We start from the raw sequence: 20,800 nt of genomic DNA, 5'->3' as shown, positions 1-20,800 counted from the left end.
TCTCACGTGCCAGGCACACACATGCTGCATATATGCAAGCAAAACACTCATACACATAAAGCAAATATATCTAAAAATAAAAAAGCAAAAAATGGATATTTCTTCAATATAAAATACCCGGAGACATAAACTGTTGTATAAAGTCATCCCTGACAATGAACGTCCTCAATTCTGCTGTAAGAACATAGAAAGGAAGACATATCCAAGCACTCCTGGTCCCTCACTCGACAGTTAACACACAAATTCCTGCTTTGGTTCTTTTTAGACAGAGACAGAGACCAACATTGGAGCACTGGACTGAAGTCTCACGATCCAAAGGAGGAGCAGAAGGAGAGTGAGCACGAGCAAGGAACTCAGGACGGCGAGGGGTGCACCCACACACTGAGGCAATGGGGATGATCTATCGGGAACTCACCAAGGCCAGCTGGCCGGGGACTGAAAAAGCATGGGACAAAACCGGTCTCGCTGAACATAATGGACAATGAGGACTACTGAGAACTGAAGAACAATGGCAATGGGTTCTTGATCCTATTGCATGTAATGGCTTTGTGGGAGCCCAGGTAGTTTGGATGCTCACCTTAATAGACCTGGATGGAGGTGGGTGGTCCTTGGACCTCCCACAGGGCAGAGAAACCTGCTTGCTCTTTGGGCTGAGGAGGAAGGAAGACTTGATTGGGGGAGGGGGAGGGAACGGGAGGTGGTGGCGGGGAAGAGGCAGAAATCTTTAATAATTAAATTAATTAATTAATAAAAAAAATAAAATAAAAAAAAATAATAATAAATGAAACTACCAAGTGTTCAAAAATCTGTTTTAATTATATTTTATGAAGTCCAGGAAGAACATCATTGTAATTCATGGTACAAAATGCAAATGATACCTGAACATGCAATAAAAAATGGACTCACAATGAAAATAATATATGTCAGTACTAAAATATAGTTACTTGGTTCCCTAAAGGGAAAAAAGGTTTCTTTTAATCATCTATTCACTTGGATTATGAGAAAAATACCTTTTTTTTTTCCTTGAAATCTTGGGGGAAGTTTTCTGTTTGCACTACTCTGAGTTCTAAGTCTAATGTAAGTTTCTCTCTCTCTCTCTCTCTCTCTCTCTCTCTCTCTCTCTCTCTCTCTCTCTCTCCTTTTTAAAGGTCTTACTATGTAGATCTGCTTGATCTGAGCCTTGCCATGTAGATCAAGGTTGACCTCAAACTCAGAGATCCATCTGCCTGTCCTGGGATTTAAGACGTGAGCCACCATTCCTGGCTGAAGGTCTCTCATCCTGAAAGCCATTATTTTCAATCTATCACATCAGAGACACTTCAAAACCTCCTTCAAGAGTATGACAGAGAGCTTGGCAACTGGATTCTTGTTACATACAAAGCCATTAGCAAAAATATGTAACAATATTTATGCAAAAACAAACTATTTTCTCCTTATATACAGAAGTTCACTTTCTTCCTTACAGTCTATTCTAAAAGGGATTTGGGGACTGGGAGAGACAGTGTCCATTTTCATGGAATTCCCACTTTGGGTGGGGTGAGGAAATCATGAAGGACAAGGTAACTATTTTAAACACTGAGCTATAAAACTGAATCTGGGTCTTTCGTTTCAGAAGGAGAAGGTCGTTTCATATAAAGAATCCATTCCTTTATCTTTGGAAAAGTCTGCTCTTAATGAGCTCAACACTCAGTGAGTAAAAGTGACAGCCTCTGGGACTATGACCCAAGACACGAAAAAGAGCATTTTTGTGCAACATGCACACACTATGGCCCAAACTGCTGAGAAGTTTCACATCAAGGGCATGCACACATCTCATACTGACACAAGTTACAACACCTTGGGGAAAAGAGATCATGGGTTCCTGGGAAATGTCACAGATCTATATACAAACGCACGAAGTGAGAGAACGCGTGAAGTCAAAGGGAGACCAAAATACAAGTTCCAAAATACATTTGAAAATCATCTTAAAGCCAAGTATCATAGTCACTGACAATGGAAAAACTCTAACATCCTATAGAATATCGCGTAAACAATGAAAATGCAGCTTTGTATAGCTCACAGCCTCAAAAGAAAATAAATTTCTGGTTTATCATCACTGCTTGGCTCGGTCTGCAGAACTGAGTTATCTGAACAAAACTGGTCCACGTAGCCATACCGAAGGGCCGTGCATGCTCCCTCTGGGATGCCTCTGCCCTCCAGGCCACCAGCTTTCATGTTCCTCAGGTAGCTTGCAATGTATGAGCCCGTGGAGTGCCGGTTCACAGCCAGAGCGGGAGCCGAAGGTTTACTTCGAAGGACCACTCCTCCTCTAGCGCTGTGGGTCGTGGCTTTCTGCTTGCCAGCTTCCTGCTTCTCCTTGGCACGACTGGCAATGTTACGTACCCTGCTCTGACTTCTCGAGGACAGCTTTCTGACTAACGCCCTGGGATACTGACTGACATCCTGCTTTGAGTACAGCACTTGACAGCTGTCTTCTTGGTCAAAGGACACCAGCTTTCGGAGCTGTTCGGTTAGGGCATCTAAAGGCTCTAGTGACTTTGTCTTCATAGCCACACTCTTGTCCCTAATGCTGTTTGTCACAAAGCTCCTACTAATATATTGGTATTTGCTTTCAAAATTGCAGGCAATGTCCTCTGATGTTAAGTCCCCCAGACTTTTGGATTTGCATGGACTTGGCAGTTTCAAAGCAACCAAAGGAGCATGTGCTGATGGCATCGGTGTGGTGGCATGCATATCTGTAGCCCTAGGCTGCTGGGGCCCACAGATTTGGTTTGTTTTTGCATCTAAACTTGAGAAATGGTTATACACAAAGCCAGCACCCTGATAGGTTAGACAAGAAATACTTTGATTTTTGACACCTTGAATATTGTTGAATATTTCAGGGGCAGAAGGGAGGGGTGCCTCTTTACAGTAAACATTCCTCAAGCCTCTCGGGATGTGTTCCACCATCTCTTGGCTGTGCCTCAATTTTAGTGGAGAAACGATTTGAGTTAGACCCTCTCCCCTATGGTCACAGGTCGTTCGAGACAGGTTTTCTGATTCTCCATCGATTTCTACAAGGCTGCTTTCTTCAGAAGTTACACCAAGAGCAGGGTCTGCAATTAGATCTTCCAGGGCCAACTCAGTGGAAAGATCAGGGCTATTCATGACTCGTCTCTGGTCCTTTCCATGAGTGGGGCTTTTGGGAAAGTGGCCAGGAGAAGCATCGTGAGACCCAGGCAAGTTGCCTTCCATGACCCTTGTCTTGGTTTTATCAGAAGGGTCAGTACCTGGTTTGGACTTAGAGATGGGCAAGTCAGTCATTTCACAAACAAGTGTGTTATTTGCAGGCTTGGTGGTCTCTGCACTAGAGAGCTTGATCAGCTCAGGAGATGAGTACGAGGAGGCCTTGGGTTTCCCCTGGGAAAAACCACGCTTGGAGGGTGTTTGTAGGCCCAATGTCATAGGCAAAGGAGCACCTCCTGTGGTCACAGCGGTACCGAGGAGGTGAGAAACCACAGCAACGTTAGCCTGATGCTGGCTCTCTTCAAACTGGCCAATCAGTGCTGAGATCGAACTGCCCGGCTCATTCTCATTCGTTAAAGTAACATCATCAATGAGATTGGAAATCTCAGTATCCTGATGGATGGGCGTTGAGTGCAAATCCGGGATGTCAGAACAGAGCACAGAAACGTCGGACAGAGAGAAGGACGCTGCAGCTCGTCCTGTGGTCCTGCTGCCTTCCATGTTCTCCATCTCCAGGGCACTTGGAGAAAGAACACTCTCCGACAACATGCTTTTTCCTTCCCGTAAGCCCCCAGTACGACGCTTTTCAGTGGCTTTTACCCCAGGGAGATCTTGTGGTCCCTTCTTTGCAGGATCGAGTGCCAAATGGTGCCTCGGAGAGAGGAATTTGGGGGGGCACTGGTTTTCCTGGCTATCATTTGTCACATCTGGCTTGCTTCTCCCACCCTTTGGACCTGGTCCTCCACACTGTTCTGGCATTGATACACTAGAAGTTGAAATAGGGCAATCACCTCGGTCGGCATCTTTGCGAAGGAGGGCACTGGAGGAGAAGGAGAATGTTTTGTTGAAACTGGAAAACTGTGGGTCTTTTATAGTTGCCTCTCGCTGCTTTCTTCCGTCATCCTTGTCCTCTGCTAAATAAAACAAGAGCATTTTAGGTAAAGCACATCACTTGATGTAGGTGCTGCTGACACTCACGTTTGTCTCGACACAGACAAATGGAAAATGTAAAAATTTTTACGTTATGACACAATATAATTATGAATAAGCAGAAGTTTGCAACACAGTGTCTGTGTGATGGATAAATGGTAAAAAAAAAATAGATTTAGAGGAGCTTCACCGAGCTTCCTTTGGAATGTCTATTACATCAGCTAAGGATGTAATGTTCATCTTCCAGAAAATGTCAATGAGTTACTGTGCTTTCACGGTGAGGATTACCTTACGCTGCCTCCTATTCAGATCTGTACTACACAGAAGCATGGTGATAAAAACAGAACAAGACAGCTCTGTTAAACAATGCACTACGGTACCTGCAAACAAGACACTATCAGCTTGCAAAGTTATGCATGTATTAGCGACAGGTAAACCACAAACGATAGCATTTTTAAAGGCATTTTGGCAAAACATTTGATCTAGCCAATTAATTTCTAACACAGTTGGAAAGTACGACATACGTACAAAACTATTAATACCTATTGGCTTGGAGGGAAAAGATAACCAGTCATCAATCCAACATCACTATGTATAGTTAATATTCTGCTAATGATGTTTTTGGTTTCAGTAAAAAAAAAAATATATTACATTCTTCCCCATTTCACCTCCAATGTGGTTAAGATGGAACTTAAGGGAAAGTAAAAACATATAATTCCCAGTAACCTGGGATGATCATCCTATTTGATATAAGCTAAGGCAATGCCAAAGCTCAATTACTTAATTGTCTATTAACTCTTTCAAAGTCATGATATGTGGATAAAGACTGTTTTCACTAAAATATTTTCTCCTTGTTAAAAATTTAATCATCATAAAAAAATTTAAGCTTCCCAAATTGTATAGAATTAAATACCCCATGATATCACTTCAGAAACAGCCACTTTTGTAGAGAGACAGACTATTCAGAATTCTATATTCTGCCCTTCTCTACCTAATTTTTTTTCTATCAACTATCTGGGATCGCTGTAATGACTGGGTATCATTCCATATTTGCTATTTGTTTCTATGATTCATTCTTATATCTTTTCAAGTGTAGGAAAGAAACATTGTCTTGTGCTTACTGCTCAGCCCATCTTCTTGGCTTAGCATCTTCTGCAGTGAGGATCAGTTAGGACAGATTTCTATTAGACAGAGTTTTACTTTGCTGACACAGGCATTTAAGATAAATTTAGTGGCACATGTGTCCTCTCCTCTCTGATGTTACTCGTAGCAAAGCTTCAATCATTTTCCCAGTTCGGGGTAGACTCCAGGGTCTTGCAAACTAGGAATTTTCAAGGTTTGCTTTTCCTCTTCCTTCTAATAAAGTATTCAGAAACTGCCTTTTCTTTTCTCCCTAGAACATCTGATAATAGAAACCAATATATAAGCAAAACCACATTTGTGGGGAAATAAATCACTAAAATTATATTGTTTGGATAAAGACCAATTTTGCTAAGATTAAAAACAAGGTATTGCATTCTACTTGCTCGAGATAATTCCAGAAATCGTCAGAGGACACAGTTCTGGAATAAGAAGAGGAGTCACAGATTCAAGAGCTCTTTGTCACTCTGTGAAGTGCTCATTGCTCGTCATCAGGTTGCCCACATGAGCTCATCATACTCCCAGTGAAGGAAAAAGATGGCCCTGCAACCAAGCAAGAGCCATGGGCACAGCTCCTTCCCTGACACCGCACTAAGCAGGGAGTGAGATCGCGGGAGGAAAATGCTGCCTCGGCCACATCTTAAGAAAGAAAGTTTTTCAAGTGGAGTCAGCAACTTGCCTTTAACAGCAACCTTTCACCACAAACATTTCCAACCACACACAAAAAAAAATGTTTTAAATAGTGAAAAGTTATGGAACTGTATTCAGTCTCAGAAAAGCTAGGATGGGTATCTAACCTTGGGTCGATCTAAGAATGAGACTTCTTTAAAAACCCTTGCTCCTGATCTAGAAAGTTACCACTCAGAAAACCAACATACTATTTGTATATTGTAGGTTTCCTTTCCTTCTCAGATCTGCATGCCCGAGGTCACCACGCCTATGTTCCTCCACCTCCCCACAGAAAGAGATGTTATTTCAAGGCCACAGGAGAGGAGGAAATAGCTCACTTTTTACTTTCTTACCCAAAGTTTAAAATCTCCTTGCATAAACACTAGAAATTATTTATTTTTCAGAATATTTTAATTGCAGAATGGCAGTCATGTTGTCATGGAAACAAGGGACAAAAAAAAAAAACACGCAGCTGAGAAGAACTGAAAGCATCTTACCTGGAGAGTTTTCTTTTCCATCCGTGTCTTTCGCTGCTTCGCATATAGGCAGCGACAAAGCCCCCAGAAGACTCTTGTCAACAGGCATGGAGACAGGGCGTACTTGCAGGCTCCGTGTGGTCCTCCTAAGGACGCCGTCTTGATCTCTTGTGGCCTCAGAGACAGAATCTTTGATCTCAACCATTTCTTGGAAGCCCACTTTGCTTTTCTTCCTGCCTTTGGCTGGAGCACTGGCTGTACGTCGCAGAATTCTATCGCCAATCGATCGCTTTCTAATATAATGGGAGTTGTTGTTTTCTGAAGATCCGTGCCTGGGATTCTTATTGAACAGTCCCTTCAGACCTTGGAGCTGTCTATTCTGGGGAAAAAAAAAAAAAAAAAAAAAAAAAAAAAAAGGACCAACCACAAATTAAGCACATGCCGTCATACGAACAGCTTCAGTTTGAAATGGCAGCTGCATGAAGAGTGAATGTGAAGTGACATTTTGCAGCCACTGACTGGAGGACGTTCAGAATGCGAAAACAGCTCACAGTAGGGTCACACGATACAATGCACACGCCATCAACTTTATTCTGTGAGGAAGGCAGTCATTCAATTTCATGGCCAACCTTTCCAGAACTTTCCTACCCAGAGTTGATAAAATGATAGAAAAGTTTCCATGGGTAGAAAAGTTTCCACTGACAAAACTCCAACAGCCTTGAAGCAACAAATGTGTGTTTCAAAATGGTAAGCAGAAGATGGCGAGACACGAGGAGGCATGCTACCACAGCCGTGTGAAAAGATTATGCCAGTGAGAGGGCGGGGCCATGCGGAAAAACTACCTTTGTAGCTCCTAGAAAGTGCAATATGGTATAACTGGGGTTGAGGATTAAAGGGCTCCACTGCAAGGGAGAAAACAAAAACACAACAAAACATGATGTGGGCTCATTCAAGTAGCTGCCAGGAAACACAGAACAGAGTGCATACCTGGATAGCCCCTGCCTCCCACTTCTAATAACTCTTCATCTTCTGTTCATTCCTCATCCGACTCAACACTGTCATGTTATGGTAGGAGCATCCCAACCCAAACACACATTGAAAATAATAAATGTCTCCAAACTGGCCATTTATTTAGGAATGAAACAAAAGTTATATAAAATACTTTATTTGTATTTTATTTCTGGGCTAAGTTATAAGCAGACACTGTATGCCTTATTGTTTCCCACCACCTTGCTTCAAGTGAGAAAGGTTGTACAGTTAAACTGGCTTTCAAGAATTCAGGCATCATCTTAAAACCGTTTGTATTTAGGTTATTCCATTTAGGCTAACAGAAAGAGCCCAACAAGCTGTATGAATAGGGACTCAAGATTGAAAGTTTGTACCGTCAGCATTTTCAAAAGTGAAAAATCCTTCATTCCCTTCATTCTCCCTCCCGATACGAGGCTAAACCTACAGTCCCAGCTCAATGCCCAGCTGGACTGTGGCCACCATGATGCTGATATTTAACCAACAGTATGCTTGTTTGCTCCACCCCAGGCAGCTTTCAAAGAAAAACAAACTTACTTATGAGACCAGTACTATTTTTACTGCCCATTTACACATGGAGAGTGAGTTCACAGAGAATACCCGTACTGTGGAGATGCTCCAGGCAGCACAGACTATGGTAACAAGTAGTGCAGGGCAACCCTGGGCACTGTGCCCATCTATATACCCTCAGAGTCACATCTGGTCCTGAAAATCAGTAACAGGGGACAAGTCCCCAGCACTTGACATGACCAGAGGGTCACCCACTGGTTTGCAAAGCACCAGCCCATTCAACAGTGAAGGGAGAGACAGGCAGAACTAGATACCTCTTTGTGACATTGTGTCTCCCTTTCTTCCTACTTCACTTTCCCTATCTCTTCACCCCGTCTGTTTCCCCACTCTTTTCTGCTCTCCATTTCTTCTGTGGGTAGCTTTAAATCCATTCACACTTTTTCTTGATCTTCAATTTACAATTGTTCCACACGAATTCACCCTGCCTAGACCTGGCTGGAATCTTAGCTGGATTAGCATAGGCCATGCTTCAAAGCTCTGGGACACATTTCCTACTGTAGAAAATGGTCATTTTTAGAGTTACAATAAAATTCAGATTTTAACGGTCTTCATCATTTTCATAAAATAATTGCCTGAAAGTGTGATACTCTTCTCGATTCTATTAAACCTCAAGAGAACCTCTGGGAGGAAGAAATGAATTCAGCCCTGCATAGAGGTGGACGAGGACATCCCTGGAATGCTGTCTGAGCTTGCTGAGCGCCCCACAGACACCCACAAAAGAAAACTTTGTCAAATGTATGTTTCGTTAATGAAACCAATCACTTTTTTGAGGTCATACTATTGCCGTATGTCTATGATCCTGCTCACCTTTCCAAAGATCTCATTGATCGTTATGTGAACAAAAATGGATGCTTCTGTGAGTCCTTCCAGGTAGACATGCCGGTAGCCTGCAAAGGCAAAAAGAATTGGTTCTTTCAGTCAAATCTGCATTTGGCCTTCCTGAGAGTGCAAGAGAATTAGATCTCTGTCTTAATATCGTTCTTCACATTTTAAGCAGCATGCTACATCACATCTATTGTATAACACAATTTACAATAAGGGACTTGATAAGTAAATACCCTGGGTACCCCATGCCATGTATTAAATCTTCCAAAGAGAAACCATTAACCCAGCATATGCCAGACCCTCTATACTTCTCTACCACAAATTCGATCCTAATACATGAACTGGCTTTGTGGGAGCTTAGCCTGTTTTGATGCTCACCTTCCTGGGCCTGGATGGAAGTGGGAGGACCTTGGTCTTCCTGTAGGGCAGGGAATTTGGACTGCTCTTCAGTATCGAGAGGGAGGGGGAATGGACTGGGGGGAGGAGAAGAGGAGTGGGGATGGGGGAGGGGAGTGGGGGGAGGGGGCAATGTGTGGGAGGAGGGGAGGGAAATGGGAAACGGGGAGCAGTTGGAAATTTTAATTAAAAAAGAATAAAAAAAAAAAAGAAAAAAAAAAAGAAAACAAACAAAAACAAAAAGAAATAGTCAATCCGGAGAGGAAAGGTCAGCCTATACCTACCAGGTACTAGGCTGCTGAAGGTCACGGTTCTTTGGCCCACGAAGTCTCTTCCAATAGGATCATGATCCCACACCAGGAACCGGACTAAAGCTATTTCTGGCATGTGGACTGTAAATGTGAGGGTTTCTTCCCACACAGGGTTAAATCCTTAGAGAAACAGGAAAATGAAAAATCAGAAAAAGCAAAGGGCTTGGCTAAAAATGATTTAGCAGCAACGTCTGTAGAGCAGACAGTGAAAATTGCTTGTAATAGTCATTAAACTCAAGAAAATGCCTGAACCTCTCCAGGAAGCCCTGCTGAAGTAAAGCCTCCGAGTTTACCCCACTGCTCAAAAATAATTGGTAGGAAAATCGCCTGTAAATGATCACATCTATTTCTATTAATCTCTGATGCCCCATTGTATTAGGAAGCTTCTTAATTGTCATTAAAATGCTTCAATGAGCTTAAAAATTACAGTAGTGTTCCAAGAGTATCTTACCAGAAATATGACAGAAAGTTACCCCCTGAGGGAATCATATTTGTCATCTACCGAAGCTTTTCCTGTTGGAGTAACTAACCATATTTCATATGGTGCTCTGTAGCTTTCAGTTCTATCATGGACAAATAGTCATATATAATTCATATATAATTCCTACAGAAACCCTGTAAGACCTGTAGGAGTGACAGGGCAGGGACTTTGCTTGCTTGCTTTCTTTCTTTTTTTTTTTTTTTTTTTTTGAGACAGGGTTTCATTCACTAGTCCAGGTTGGCTTGGAACTCATGATCCTCCTGTCTCCACCTCCCATGTGCTGGGATTACAGACATGAGCCACCACACCCAGCTTGGTTTTATCTCAGCAAGAAAATCATCCGTATGTTATCAACTTTTCAAATTTAGACAAGTATCACATGCCTATACGTGTGAAAGTCCAAGATATCTGTTACTCATCATATAGTTTAGAGCATTGCTGTTCACAGAAATGTGCTTAAGGTCATACTGTGAGCAGGAGGGCCAAACTAGACTGCGCACTACACATTCTTAGTGGCTTCTCAGGAAGCAAGAACTTACTCTATTTCCATACACGTTGAACATGAATGACAAAACATAGGCCTTGGTTCAAATACCAATATGGTTTGTATGTAGTTTGGACCCTAATAATTTCCACTCTACTAAAAAAGGCCTCAAGCTCATTAAATAATGACAGGCTGAAAATCAGAGGCCCCAGTGCACAGAAGAGATGACCTTTTTTGTTGACTCTGTAATGACCCCTCAGTTACTTCTGCAACTAAGAAAAGAAGGGATAAGTTCTTGAGCCCTGAGAAAATCCAACATACGAAGGGCTTTCTTTAAGAATGTTATTTTCTCCCAGGTTCACTCTACTTATGAACAACTAACAATCCTTCAGGGACTCCCTATGAACCTCTGATTTCTCAAATGTTTAGATAACCATAATTTCAAATTACTCTAGACTATTAATTAATATAATTTAAGAAAATATGTATGAAATAATAGTTTTCAAAGATAGAACAAGCAAATATAATTTTATAAGATTATCCAGAAAAACATGCTAGACTTGGATAAAGGTAATAATGCCTTCCTGATACTATTGAAATGCTGGCCACTCACCATATTTAAGAAATGAATGGGCCAGAGCATTCTGGACTTATCCTTAAATATTTTTATCTTACAAACAAACAATAATAAAAGTCAAGAGTAGTTGACTAAACACATGGGTCTCACAAATGAAAGTTTCAAGAAGACTCATTTACGAGAACACATGAATCACATTACAAGCAACACACTAGGAAATATTTCCCTAGGTGAGTTTGGAGCCCAAGTCTTTAAATGTCTCCCACGCTTTTCAATAGAAAGATTTAGCAAGAGTCCCAGGGGTCTTGATTATAACAGCTTCATCAAAATATACCGGGTATCGATCCCAGTTCTTCAAAGGTTAGCCAAACCTTCTTTTCGTAGTTGCAGAAGTAACTAAGGGGTCATTATGGCATCAACAAAAAAGATAATCTCCTCTGTTCACTGTGGACCTCTCTGATTTTCAGCCTGTCATTATTTAATGGGCTTGCGGCATTTTATAGGGCACAGTTGTCGACTCTTCCTGAGTGCATGTGTTTGATAGAATTCCCTTTCCTTTTTCAGAAAGGAACCAGAAGCTTACAGAGTGGGTGAATCTTATCAGCGTGTTTGACACCCACGCGGACGGCAGCTAAGGAGCTCAGCCATCGGGTTCTTGTTAGCAGAACACTTTCCCTAGCCCATGCGCACCGCAGCTGCGGCGCATCTCAGGAGTGAGTGCCGCTGATCACCAAGCTTACCATTGTCATCCACCACACGAGTCTGATCCTTGCAACAGTCTACAGGCAGCCCAATAATTTCCACTTCGACGAAGGGGTCAATGATCTGTAGGAAAGGGAGGAAGTATGTCTGCTAATGTCACCTGCACCGGAGTGCTAATTATTCTGAGACTAAATGAGCCAAATGTTCACATTTCAATAATACGTGATGTTACTACATGCTTACTCAAAGATTCATAGAACCAGCTAAATCATATCTAGATATATGTGAAGAGTAGAATTAAAATGCTAAATTCTATTTGCCAGTATTTGTTAATTCAACACAGGTTTTTACTGAAAGAACATACAATTTCAGTTCCGGGTACATATCCAACTAAAGTATGAAGAGGGTCACCCAGGCACAGAAGCTCAGAGAAGCTGCGATATTATGGTCAAACACTGGAAACAACTTAAAGGTCTACCATGAGCAAGATGGCTACATGGTACCAATGTCATAAAATCAAAATAAAAAACCTGGAGAATGCCGGGCGGTGGTGGCGCATGCCTTTAATCCCAGCACTCGGGAGGCAGAGGCAGGCAGATCTCTGTGAGTTCAAGACCAGCCTGGTCTACAAGACTTAGTTCCAGGACAGGCTCCAAAACCACAGAGAAACCCTGTCTCGAAAAACCAAAAAAAAAAAAAAAAAAAAAAAAAACAAAACTGGAGAATTATTTTGTGCCTCAGAAGACTGAAGAAAATGGTAATAAAAAGTTGCATGTGATTCCATTGAAAAAGAAAAGATGATAGACAACTTGAGGATAACATAAAAAGATATAGACATTATGTTAGACAATATTGTATCTTGTAGTTTTGCAGGAGAATGCCTTTGTTCTTAATAAGCAAGTAGTGAGATGGTCACAAATGACTGCCAAGGAAAGCAAACCAATACCTCCAACATACATACTTACATACAACATACATACTTATAAAATCTGTATACATGAGAGGATGGCACAACGTGTGTTAGAAAACTTAATAATTGAATTAGTGAATTGAGGGGATCCATTGTACTATCCTTGCACCTTTTCTGGGGCTGAAGCCTTCTCAAATGAAAAACTTGAGAGAGACAAGAAATATGTATTCCTTTCTTCTTGTGATGGATGCTAAAGGCGTTCAATTAGATTGTTCCTCCGCGTCATGGCTGCCCTGCTGACACTGCTTTACAGTATCCCATGCTCTGGCCTTTGGGAACAGTGTAATGAAAACACAGCTACGGAAGTGTTGACAGCGAGTTCTGTCTTCAGACACAAAGAAATAAGCATAAACTTTCTGATGATCCAATTAACTACTGCTGCTGGTGAATGCAGAGCGGAAGGTAAAGGCGAGAAAGGGAAAGGGTTTGTGGGAGACAGCTGTAGCAGACACGAAGGCGATGGCCCTGGCTGATGCCTTCCTCTCTGATAATTGGGCACCGTGCTATCTGTTAACAAGTACAGAGAGGTTGGAAAGAGCCATTGTGAAGAGTGGGGCGACCCTAGGGAGCTGAGGGGTGGGTGCTACAGTGAGGCACTGCACCAGACTGCATACAGGTCAGGTCAAGTCACAGTGGTACGGACAGGCAGAGCTGGGTGGTCCTAACCACATATCAGATGTGAAGGTTGAGAAGGTGAAAGTGCCGAGAGCCTGGAGTGATGGGACAGCCCTGAGAGAAAGGTATGGACACAGGACTGACTGACCCATGGGGAGAAAATAAAAAGGCTGCTGCATCCTGCGACAGAAGTATAGCAGCAGGTGACGGCAGTCTGCATGTGGCCACAAAGCATGAGGCCAAGGAGCAGGCAGCAGTGAGGAAGGTTGCTGGACGTGTGGGATTTGGAAACTAAATACATGATTCGGGCCACGTTGCTGTCAATAATGCATTTAGCCTTTGTTCTTACCAGTATCATGCCTTCAAGCGTCCAAAACATGTGATAAAAAGCTCTGGAGGAGTAGGAGGGAAATGGGAGGATGGGAGGAGGTGGAAATTTTTAATAATAATAATAATAACAAAGCTCTGGAGAAAGTCTGTGTGACTGACAGGAAATCAGCTCATGTCTGATAAGCGGAAGTCAGCGCTCACTTAGAAACATACACATACACACACCATATGCATACACAGACACACAGACACACTCACATTCAAACATCTGTACCCCCCCCAACACACAGAAACATATATGCCCCTAAAGCCACTGAGATGAGTGTTTACATGCAATAAAATAATCGCATAATTGATAGACAGTAGGGTGTAGCTTACCTCGCCTCGGTCTCCAAACATGGAGTCAGGAGGTTTGGGAAGTTGTTGCCCGCTGATCACTTTCAGGATAAGCTGTTTTTTGGGGTTGGCAGGAAGTGGATCACCAGAGAAAGGGTTGAAAGTACCTAGGCCAAGTAAAGTAGAGGTCAGTAGCACAGGAACACACACACACGTGCGCGTGAACACACATGTACATACACACACATATAGACAGCTTAAGTTTGTCAAAGGAACAGTGGTGCTATTTACCACAGTGTTTGCTAGACCTAAGAAATTATCATGTAACCATCAACATAACTTTCAGCACTTCCATGCTTTGGACAATGGTCTTGTACTCTGTAAAGATTTGTCACTTGTATTATTTTTAATAAAAATCTGATTGGCCAGTAGCCAGGCAGAAAGTATAGGCAGGGTGACCAGGCAGGAAGTAGAGGAGGGGCAACAAGAATTCTGGGAAGAGGGAAGTTTCAGTCTACTGTAGTCCCTAGACAGAGAGGAAGCCAGACACAGAGCAAGCAAGATGTGACTGCCTCACTGATAAAAGGTACTAAGCCATGTGGCTAACACAGATAAGAATTATGGGTTGATGTAAGATACAAGAGTTAATAAGAAGCCTGAGCTAAGAGGCCAACCAGTTTATAATTAATGTAGGCCTCTGTGTGTTTCCTTGGGACTGAATGGCTGCAGGATGGGGGCGTGGGGCAGAAATCTCTGTCAACACTTCTATAGTTGTGTTTTCATTACACTGTTTCCAAAAGCCAGAGGAGGGGGTACTTTAAAGCAATGTCAACAGGGCAACCATGACACGGATGAACAATCTAATTGAACGCCTGTAGCATCACAACAAGGGCAGTTAGGTCAGAATCTGGTAATTTGCTAAGCTGTTTCGGGTCTAGAACAAATACAAGGGATGGAAAGAGAATCTGAAATTAAGAGAACGGAAACTCTACTGTCTAACTTCTACAAATCCAGTTCAATGAGTGGCATACTTGCCACAGAGCCTGAAGACCTGAGTCCTGAAGACCCTGGCACCCACTATGGTGGAAGGAGAGAACAGACTCAGCAGAGTAGTCCTCTGACCTCTACTAACATACATACAAACACACATGCCCACATTAATAACAATAACAATGAATTTAAACAACTTAAATAGCAGGGCACCACCTGCACTCAGACACAGCTAGGAAACTGGTACTTACCTTTGCACATTTGCTGAGGCTTGAGAATGTAGCCACAATTGCCGTTTGCCTTGAATTTTGCCCGATTTAACTGCATCATCCGTCCTTCCGACTGGTAGTTCAGAGCCACTGTGAACATTGGAGGTTTGAGAGGATTAGAAACAACTTACAGTTAGCAAGGTAGAGAGAGGAAGCAGAGGACCACTGCTCTCGGGCCATACAGACCTAGCTGGCAGCCTGCATTCCAATAGGGCAGAGGGTTGAAGTTACTGGAATCGATGCGGTAGGCAGAGGGGTAAATCCTTGTGAGTTGTTTTTGGTTGTAGATCATGAATTGCTCCGACTTCTGCTGGACCACTTGATGTGCTCTTGTTTCACTGAAGGACAACACGTTCCCTGTGGTCCCTAGCAGTCAAAGAAACAGGACACGTGACCAGTGTGCCAAAGCCAACACTCTCTTAAAAGGCTGGATAATGCCGGAGCCCACACATGGCCCACAGCAGAAGTAGATCCAGACTGTTAAACGAAAGACTCTAGACACAGCAAATCCAAGGACGTTTCACAAATAAAAGGTTCACCCCAGAACCAGAATGGGTTCAGAGGGGCTCACCCACTCTGTGGCAAGTTATACGTAGAATCGCAGAAAGGAAGTGTCAGAGACGCTCTGGTTGGTGGCGGCTCACGTGTGCTATCTGAACTCTCCTCAGAATGGGAGCCACCGTACCTGACTGAGATTCAGCTGCCGATCAGAACAAGAAGTTAAAGTATCTTTCCCTATCATTTCAGGCACAGTTTGTTAGAGACGCAGAAATATTTAGATAAAACATAAACAGGCATGAACAAAGTCATAGACCAAACTTGCCACTTAAGAAGCCGCAGTGTAAGCAGCTCCTGACCAAAAGAGACCCCGAGATTCCTTCCACTGTTGTCAATGCAAGGCTGAATAAGAACTTCATTTGCTAAGGTGTCCCATTGTGGGGTCCCATATTCTCCCAGAATTCAGCTGTTTCATTGATTGACGTCTGGTCAGCAGGAAGAGGCGGGAAGGAAAATTATTTGTAGTACATGACACAACAAGATCTTTGGCACAGACACAGGTGACAGGGAATGAATCGCACTGCATCCACAACTTACTCCTGACACCAGGAAGACAAACACTGATGATGCTTGTTAAAAATTCACATGTAGGGCAGGGGAGACAGCTCAGGGATTCTGCACTTGCCATGTAACTGTGAGGACCAGGGTTCAGATCCACAGAACCCATGTAAATGCCCAGCGGGTGTGGTGGTCTGCCTGTAATTCCCCCTTGGGGAGATGGAGACAAGGGAGCCCCACAGTATGCTAACTAGCAAGACTAATCATATTGCTGGGTTCTGGTTAGTCTGAGAGACACCACCCCATTGGCTAAGGTGGGAGAACAATGGAGGATTCTTTCTAACATAAGCCTCAGGCCTCTACATCCTCGGGACCCCATATGCATGCTCACCCCCACATGCGTGCTATACACATACAAACAAGCACATACATACAATAGCAACACATGCGCCTGAAAATGTAAAGGGTAAAAAGCACACGTGAAATACATGTGCTAGTGGACAATATTCACAGTCCAAGAAAATGAAGGAAAAATGCCACTTGGAAAAAAGAAAACTTGAGTTTGGAGGGTGATTTGATTGCTCATGAAGTCAGTCCAAACCTGTTTGGAAGAAAGGCAAGAGAGAGAGAGACAGTCCCCATGCAGTAGGCATGTAATGCCAGCAACTCAGGAGACCGAGAGGAAGATTCCAAGTTTAAAGGTTGTCTGCACTGTGAGTGACTTCATTGTCATCTCAGGCAATGCAGACACTGTCCTAAAATCAACATAAGGAAAGATGGTCTGGACTAATTCAGTAGTAGAGTACTTAACCAAACAGATACAAGGCCCTATGCCCAATCTCCAACAATACTAAGTAAACAGTAGTAAATATAGTACCAAATATTATACAAATATACATATATATATATAATAAGAGTACTAAAAATGTTTAAAGTAATGTTTTAGAAACAAGGAAGATTGTCCACCCAGCCAGGCTTATAAAGCAGAAAAGTGGAGAGCGCTCAACATGCATGGTGCCTGCACTTGGATTTCTACTTGGGCAACAAAATGTTGTCAGTCTAGAATCTATAGATTTTAGGGTCATGTGGAATAAAACTCCAAAGATCGAACATTGCCCATTTTGTCCCTATCCATCTCTTGACCCATCTCCACAATGCCACAGCTGTTATACACATTTACCAAAGCTCATATCCGGGAACCAAAGGTTTACTCGTATGTCCACAGGACCTGCTGGAAAAGGTCAGCGGGAAGGAAGAGCAGGCTTGCCTAGACTCTCACTCAGCATCTAACACTGAAGTTAGAGGTCAGTGTCTAAATCCATGGAGACAAAGAATGGAATAGAGGTGGCTGTGATCAGACCATGTCTGTCTGGCTTGCTTGTTGGCAATGTGGTCTGTCAGGGTACCTGTTGTCCTGGGAGCTACACTCCCTTGGGCATTAAAAGCTGGCTCAGTGACATTCCATAGCTGGAATTTGAACTCGTCATAGCTCAGGAGGAAAAGATGGGAGGACTATAGCTCTTAACCTAGTGATTTCTCTAGCATGGGCCTTTCCCTGAAAATAATTATTAATATATATTATTGACAGAATACATGAGCCGAGTTTATGCATCTCAACAAAACTAAAATTGAATGTAAGGGCAGGTTCTGATGGAGAATGTTTTGAACAGAGCTGGGGAAAATATACTTATTGACAAACCCAGTCATATGGAGTATCACTGCATTCAATATCTGGAGAGATGGCTCTGAGTTAACAGCACTTGCTGAGGACCTTGTTGGGTTCCCAGCACCCACATGGTGGCTAAAAGTCATCCGAAACTCCAGTTCCAGGGGACCTAACACCCACTTCTGGCCTCCGCAGGCACCAAGCACACATGTGGTACACGTATATACACGTAGGTAAGACACGCATAAACACACAATAAATAAATCCCCTTTCAGAAAGAAAAAAATAAAGGAAAATCCACGAGAACCGAGCTGTGCCTACTCCTTTTGTTAAAACTTCAGTCAGGAAAATAAACTACTTTAGTCAAAGCCAAAATGCTTAATGAGAAAAATGTGTTTTCTCCAGGGTATTGTCGTAGCTAATTAATCCACCCCTCCTGGTCCTTCGCACTCGAAATGGCCATCTGTGACCTGGTCATGAAGGTAGGCCAGGTCTCACAGTTTGAGTCCTGAAGTGAGACCTGACTCGGAAAAGCCTTTGTCATCTCATAATAATAGAAGACGTCTCCACCCTGTAGGAAACTTCTCTGACCCCGAGGCAATCAGGCACCTACAAATAATCAACACAGCCCCACATGTGAGCTCAGAATCACATTAGCTGTCATTTCCCTGACAAATGAGATGCCATACAGTCCCAGACATGGGTGGGAAAGATCCGATCAGTGGAAACATTAACTAGTAATGACCAAGAAAAGTCAAGAGTGTTGACAAGAACGAGAGACTCTTGGGTCTTACCGTCATCCACAATATCCTGGGCTGCCACGGAATTTGTGTATACCACCAAGTCCGAGAGCTCTCTGCAGAGTTTCATGGTCCTCCTTCGGCGGCCCAGCCTGAAGAACATACACTCAAATTAATGTGGCTCGGGCTGGAAGGGCTGGAAGCCTCTGGCTGCATCACCTCCCGTGGGGGTCCGTGGAGCCAGGGCTGGAACCCAGGTCTGGCTTTCCATTCAGCCCTTCTCCTGTGTCTATACCATCCTAAACCTTTGTTTTATTCAATCTCTGCAGGGTATCTGCCTTTCTTGTAGTTCCACAGCTGCTTAGCTAGGAAATAATCCCAAGAAACAGAGTTAGACTAAATAGGTATAGAAGCACGTAGACCACAAAACCTAAATACCTAAAAAATAAATGAGTCAAGAATTTCACAGTGATTTTTCTTTAGAAATATAATTACAAGTATTTTAGATAGTCTTTTAGTGACTATACATTGTATTGTGTAGAAGTTAGGTTTCCTGGGCACCGTCTGTTTTCTTACTACAATATTCTTATAGTCTTGACTATATCATTACATATTGAACCACTCTTCTTTACCACCGTAAAATCTCCACATGCCACCCCATTGCTGATACACACACACACACACACAGACACACACACACACACACACACACTTCTCCTCTAAGGAAAATTTAACATCAGACATCCAATGCTCATCACCACCACTCAAATGGCCAGTAAGCACACAGGATCATGCTCAGCCTCATCGGTCAACAGCAAAGTGCAAATGCACAGGAAGGCACCACGTCTCTTCTGCTAGGACAGCTATCACTGAAAAGGTGGGTGAGCGGAGATAAGGGGAAACTCACACACAACCTGGGAATATAAACAGTGCCGTTCCCATGGGAAATGGTTGGCAGTTGGTCAAGGGCAAGAGTTACATTGTTACCTCGTGTTTCTACATTGATGCAAAATCCTGCCTGTGCATATGCATGGCAATACTTTTTAACAACCATCGAAGAGAAAGCTACCAAAACATTCTCCAAGGACTGAAAGAATACATAAAATGTAGGATATTCATATGGTGGGCAGTTAAGCCATAAAATCGATTAGGGCATCCATATGCCACAATGTGAGTGAATCCTGAAAACACAAAATTGAATGAAAGAAGCTGGGTATTTTTAAAAGGTCAAATGTTGTCAAGTAAAAAGTCTACCCAGAGACAGAAAGGAGAGGAGGGTAGAGAGACTGCTGACGAGTAGAGATGTTTTCTTGGGATGATGAAAAGGTTTGAGAATTAGATATTAAAGATAAAAACTGAACAAATCAGTGTGAGAGCATGCTTAAAATTCACAAGTAAAACTCTGGAGACAGTCCATGGCACGGAGACATTATACATAAAGTTAGCTCTTTATATTTTTCATAACAGTAGTGAATTGGCTTAGTGAAGTCCCTAGGCAACCCAAGTTCCAGTGCTCAGGCTCTCAGAGGTATTAGGGGCAGATCTCTGACTCAAGAGCAGCATGTAACCTTATTACAGCATGTAATACCTGTAATGACATCTCATTTGCATGAATGAAGACTAATGTGTCTTTTTAAACGCTGTCCCTTCCCTGGCTATGCACCAGACACTTTGATTTAGAAATAGTTAGTAAAGGTCTTCTGAAAGGTGTCCCCATCTCTCTTGTATCTTGTAATGTAACTAATATTCAATTTTTCTGCACTTTTCTCTTCCACCCTCACTAACGAGTGTTTGATACATATGCATCCCATTAGGGCTTGAATAGAAAGTCTACCTGAGCACTAATGGAAAATTCCTATAAGGCCTCTATGACTTTCATTTCTGTGTTTAGTAAAGAGACAAAGTTGTGCATGTGCGTGCATGCGTGTGTGCATGCGTGTGTGTGTGTGTGTGTCCACCCACATCTATGTACCTACCCACGATATGGTTTATGTTCCTTTGTGACTCAGGAAGTCC

The 20,800-nt window shown here is 42.7% G+C and overlaps 1 protein-coding gene across 10 annotated transcripts in view; it reads right to left on the bottom strand.

The window, feature by feature from the left end:
• Nucleotides 1-805: 805 nt before the first annotated feature.
• Plch1 (phospholipase C eta 1) overlaps nt 806-20,800 on the bottom strand; it is a 144,585-nt gene continuing 124,590 nt past the window's right edge. For 2 of the 10 annotated variants that reach the window (XM_057757008.1, XM_057757009.1), the window contains exons 14-23: nt 18,839-18,936; nt 15,509-15,688; nt 15,305-15,412; nt 14,106-14,230; nt 11,851-11,935; nt 9,542-9,688; nt 8,844-8,923; nt 7,283-7,342; nt 6,462-6,819; nt 806-4,139 (exon numbers count right to left, since the gene is read on the bottom strand). In XM_057757008.1, the coding sequence (XP_057612991.1) occupies nt 2,056-4,139; nt 6,462-6,819; nt 7,283-7,342; nt 8,844-8,923; nt 9,542-9,688; nt 11,851-11,935; nt 14,106-14,230; nt 15,305-15,412; nt 15,509-15,688; nt 18,839-18,936 (3,325 nt within the window). In that variant the 3' untranslated portion in view covers nt 806-2,055. Of the gene's footprint in view, nt 4,140-4,443; nt 4,472-6,461; nt 6,820-7,282; nt 7,343-8,843; nt 8,924-9,541; nt 9,689-11,850; nt 11,936-14,105; nt 14,231-15,304; nt 15,413-15,508; nt 15,689-18,838; nt 18,937-20,800 lie in introns of all 10 variants that reach the window. The other 8 variants (XM_057757011.1, XM_057757012.1, XM_057757014.1 and 5 more) reach the window with 7 other exon arrangements.

This window comes from Chionomys nivalis, chromosome 24 (genome assembly GCF_950005125.1).
Source record: "Chionomys nivalis chromosome 24, mChiNiv1.1, whole genome shotgun sequence".
NCBI classification, from domain to species: Eukaryota; Metazoa; Chordata; class Mammalia; order Rodentia; family Cricetidae; genus Chionomys; species Chionomys nivalis.
The sequence above is the reverse complement of the archived record's forward strand: the minus strand, read 5'-3'. Positions and strand labels throughout refer to the sequence as shown.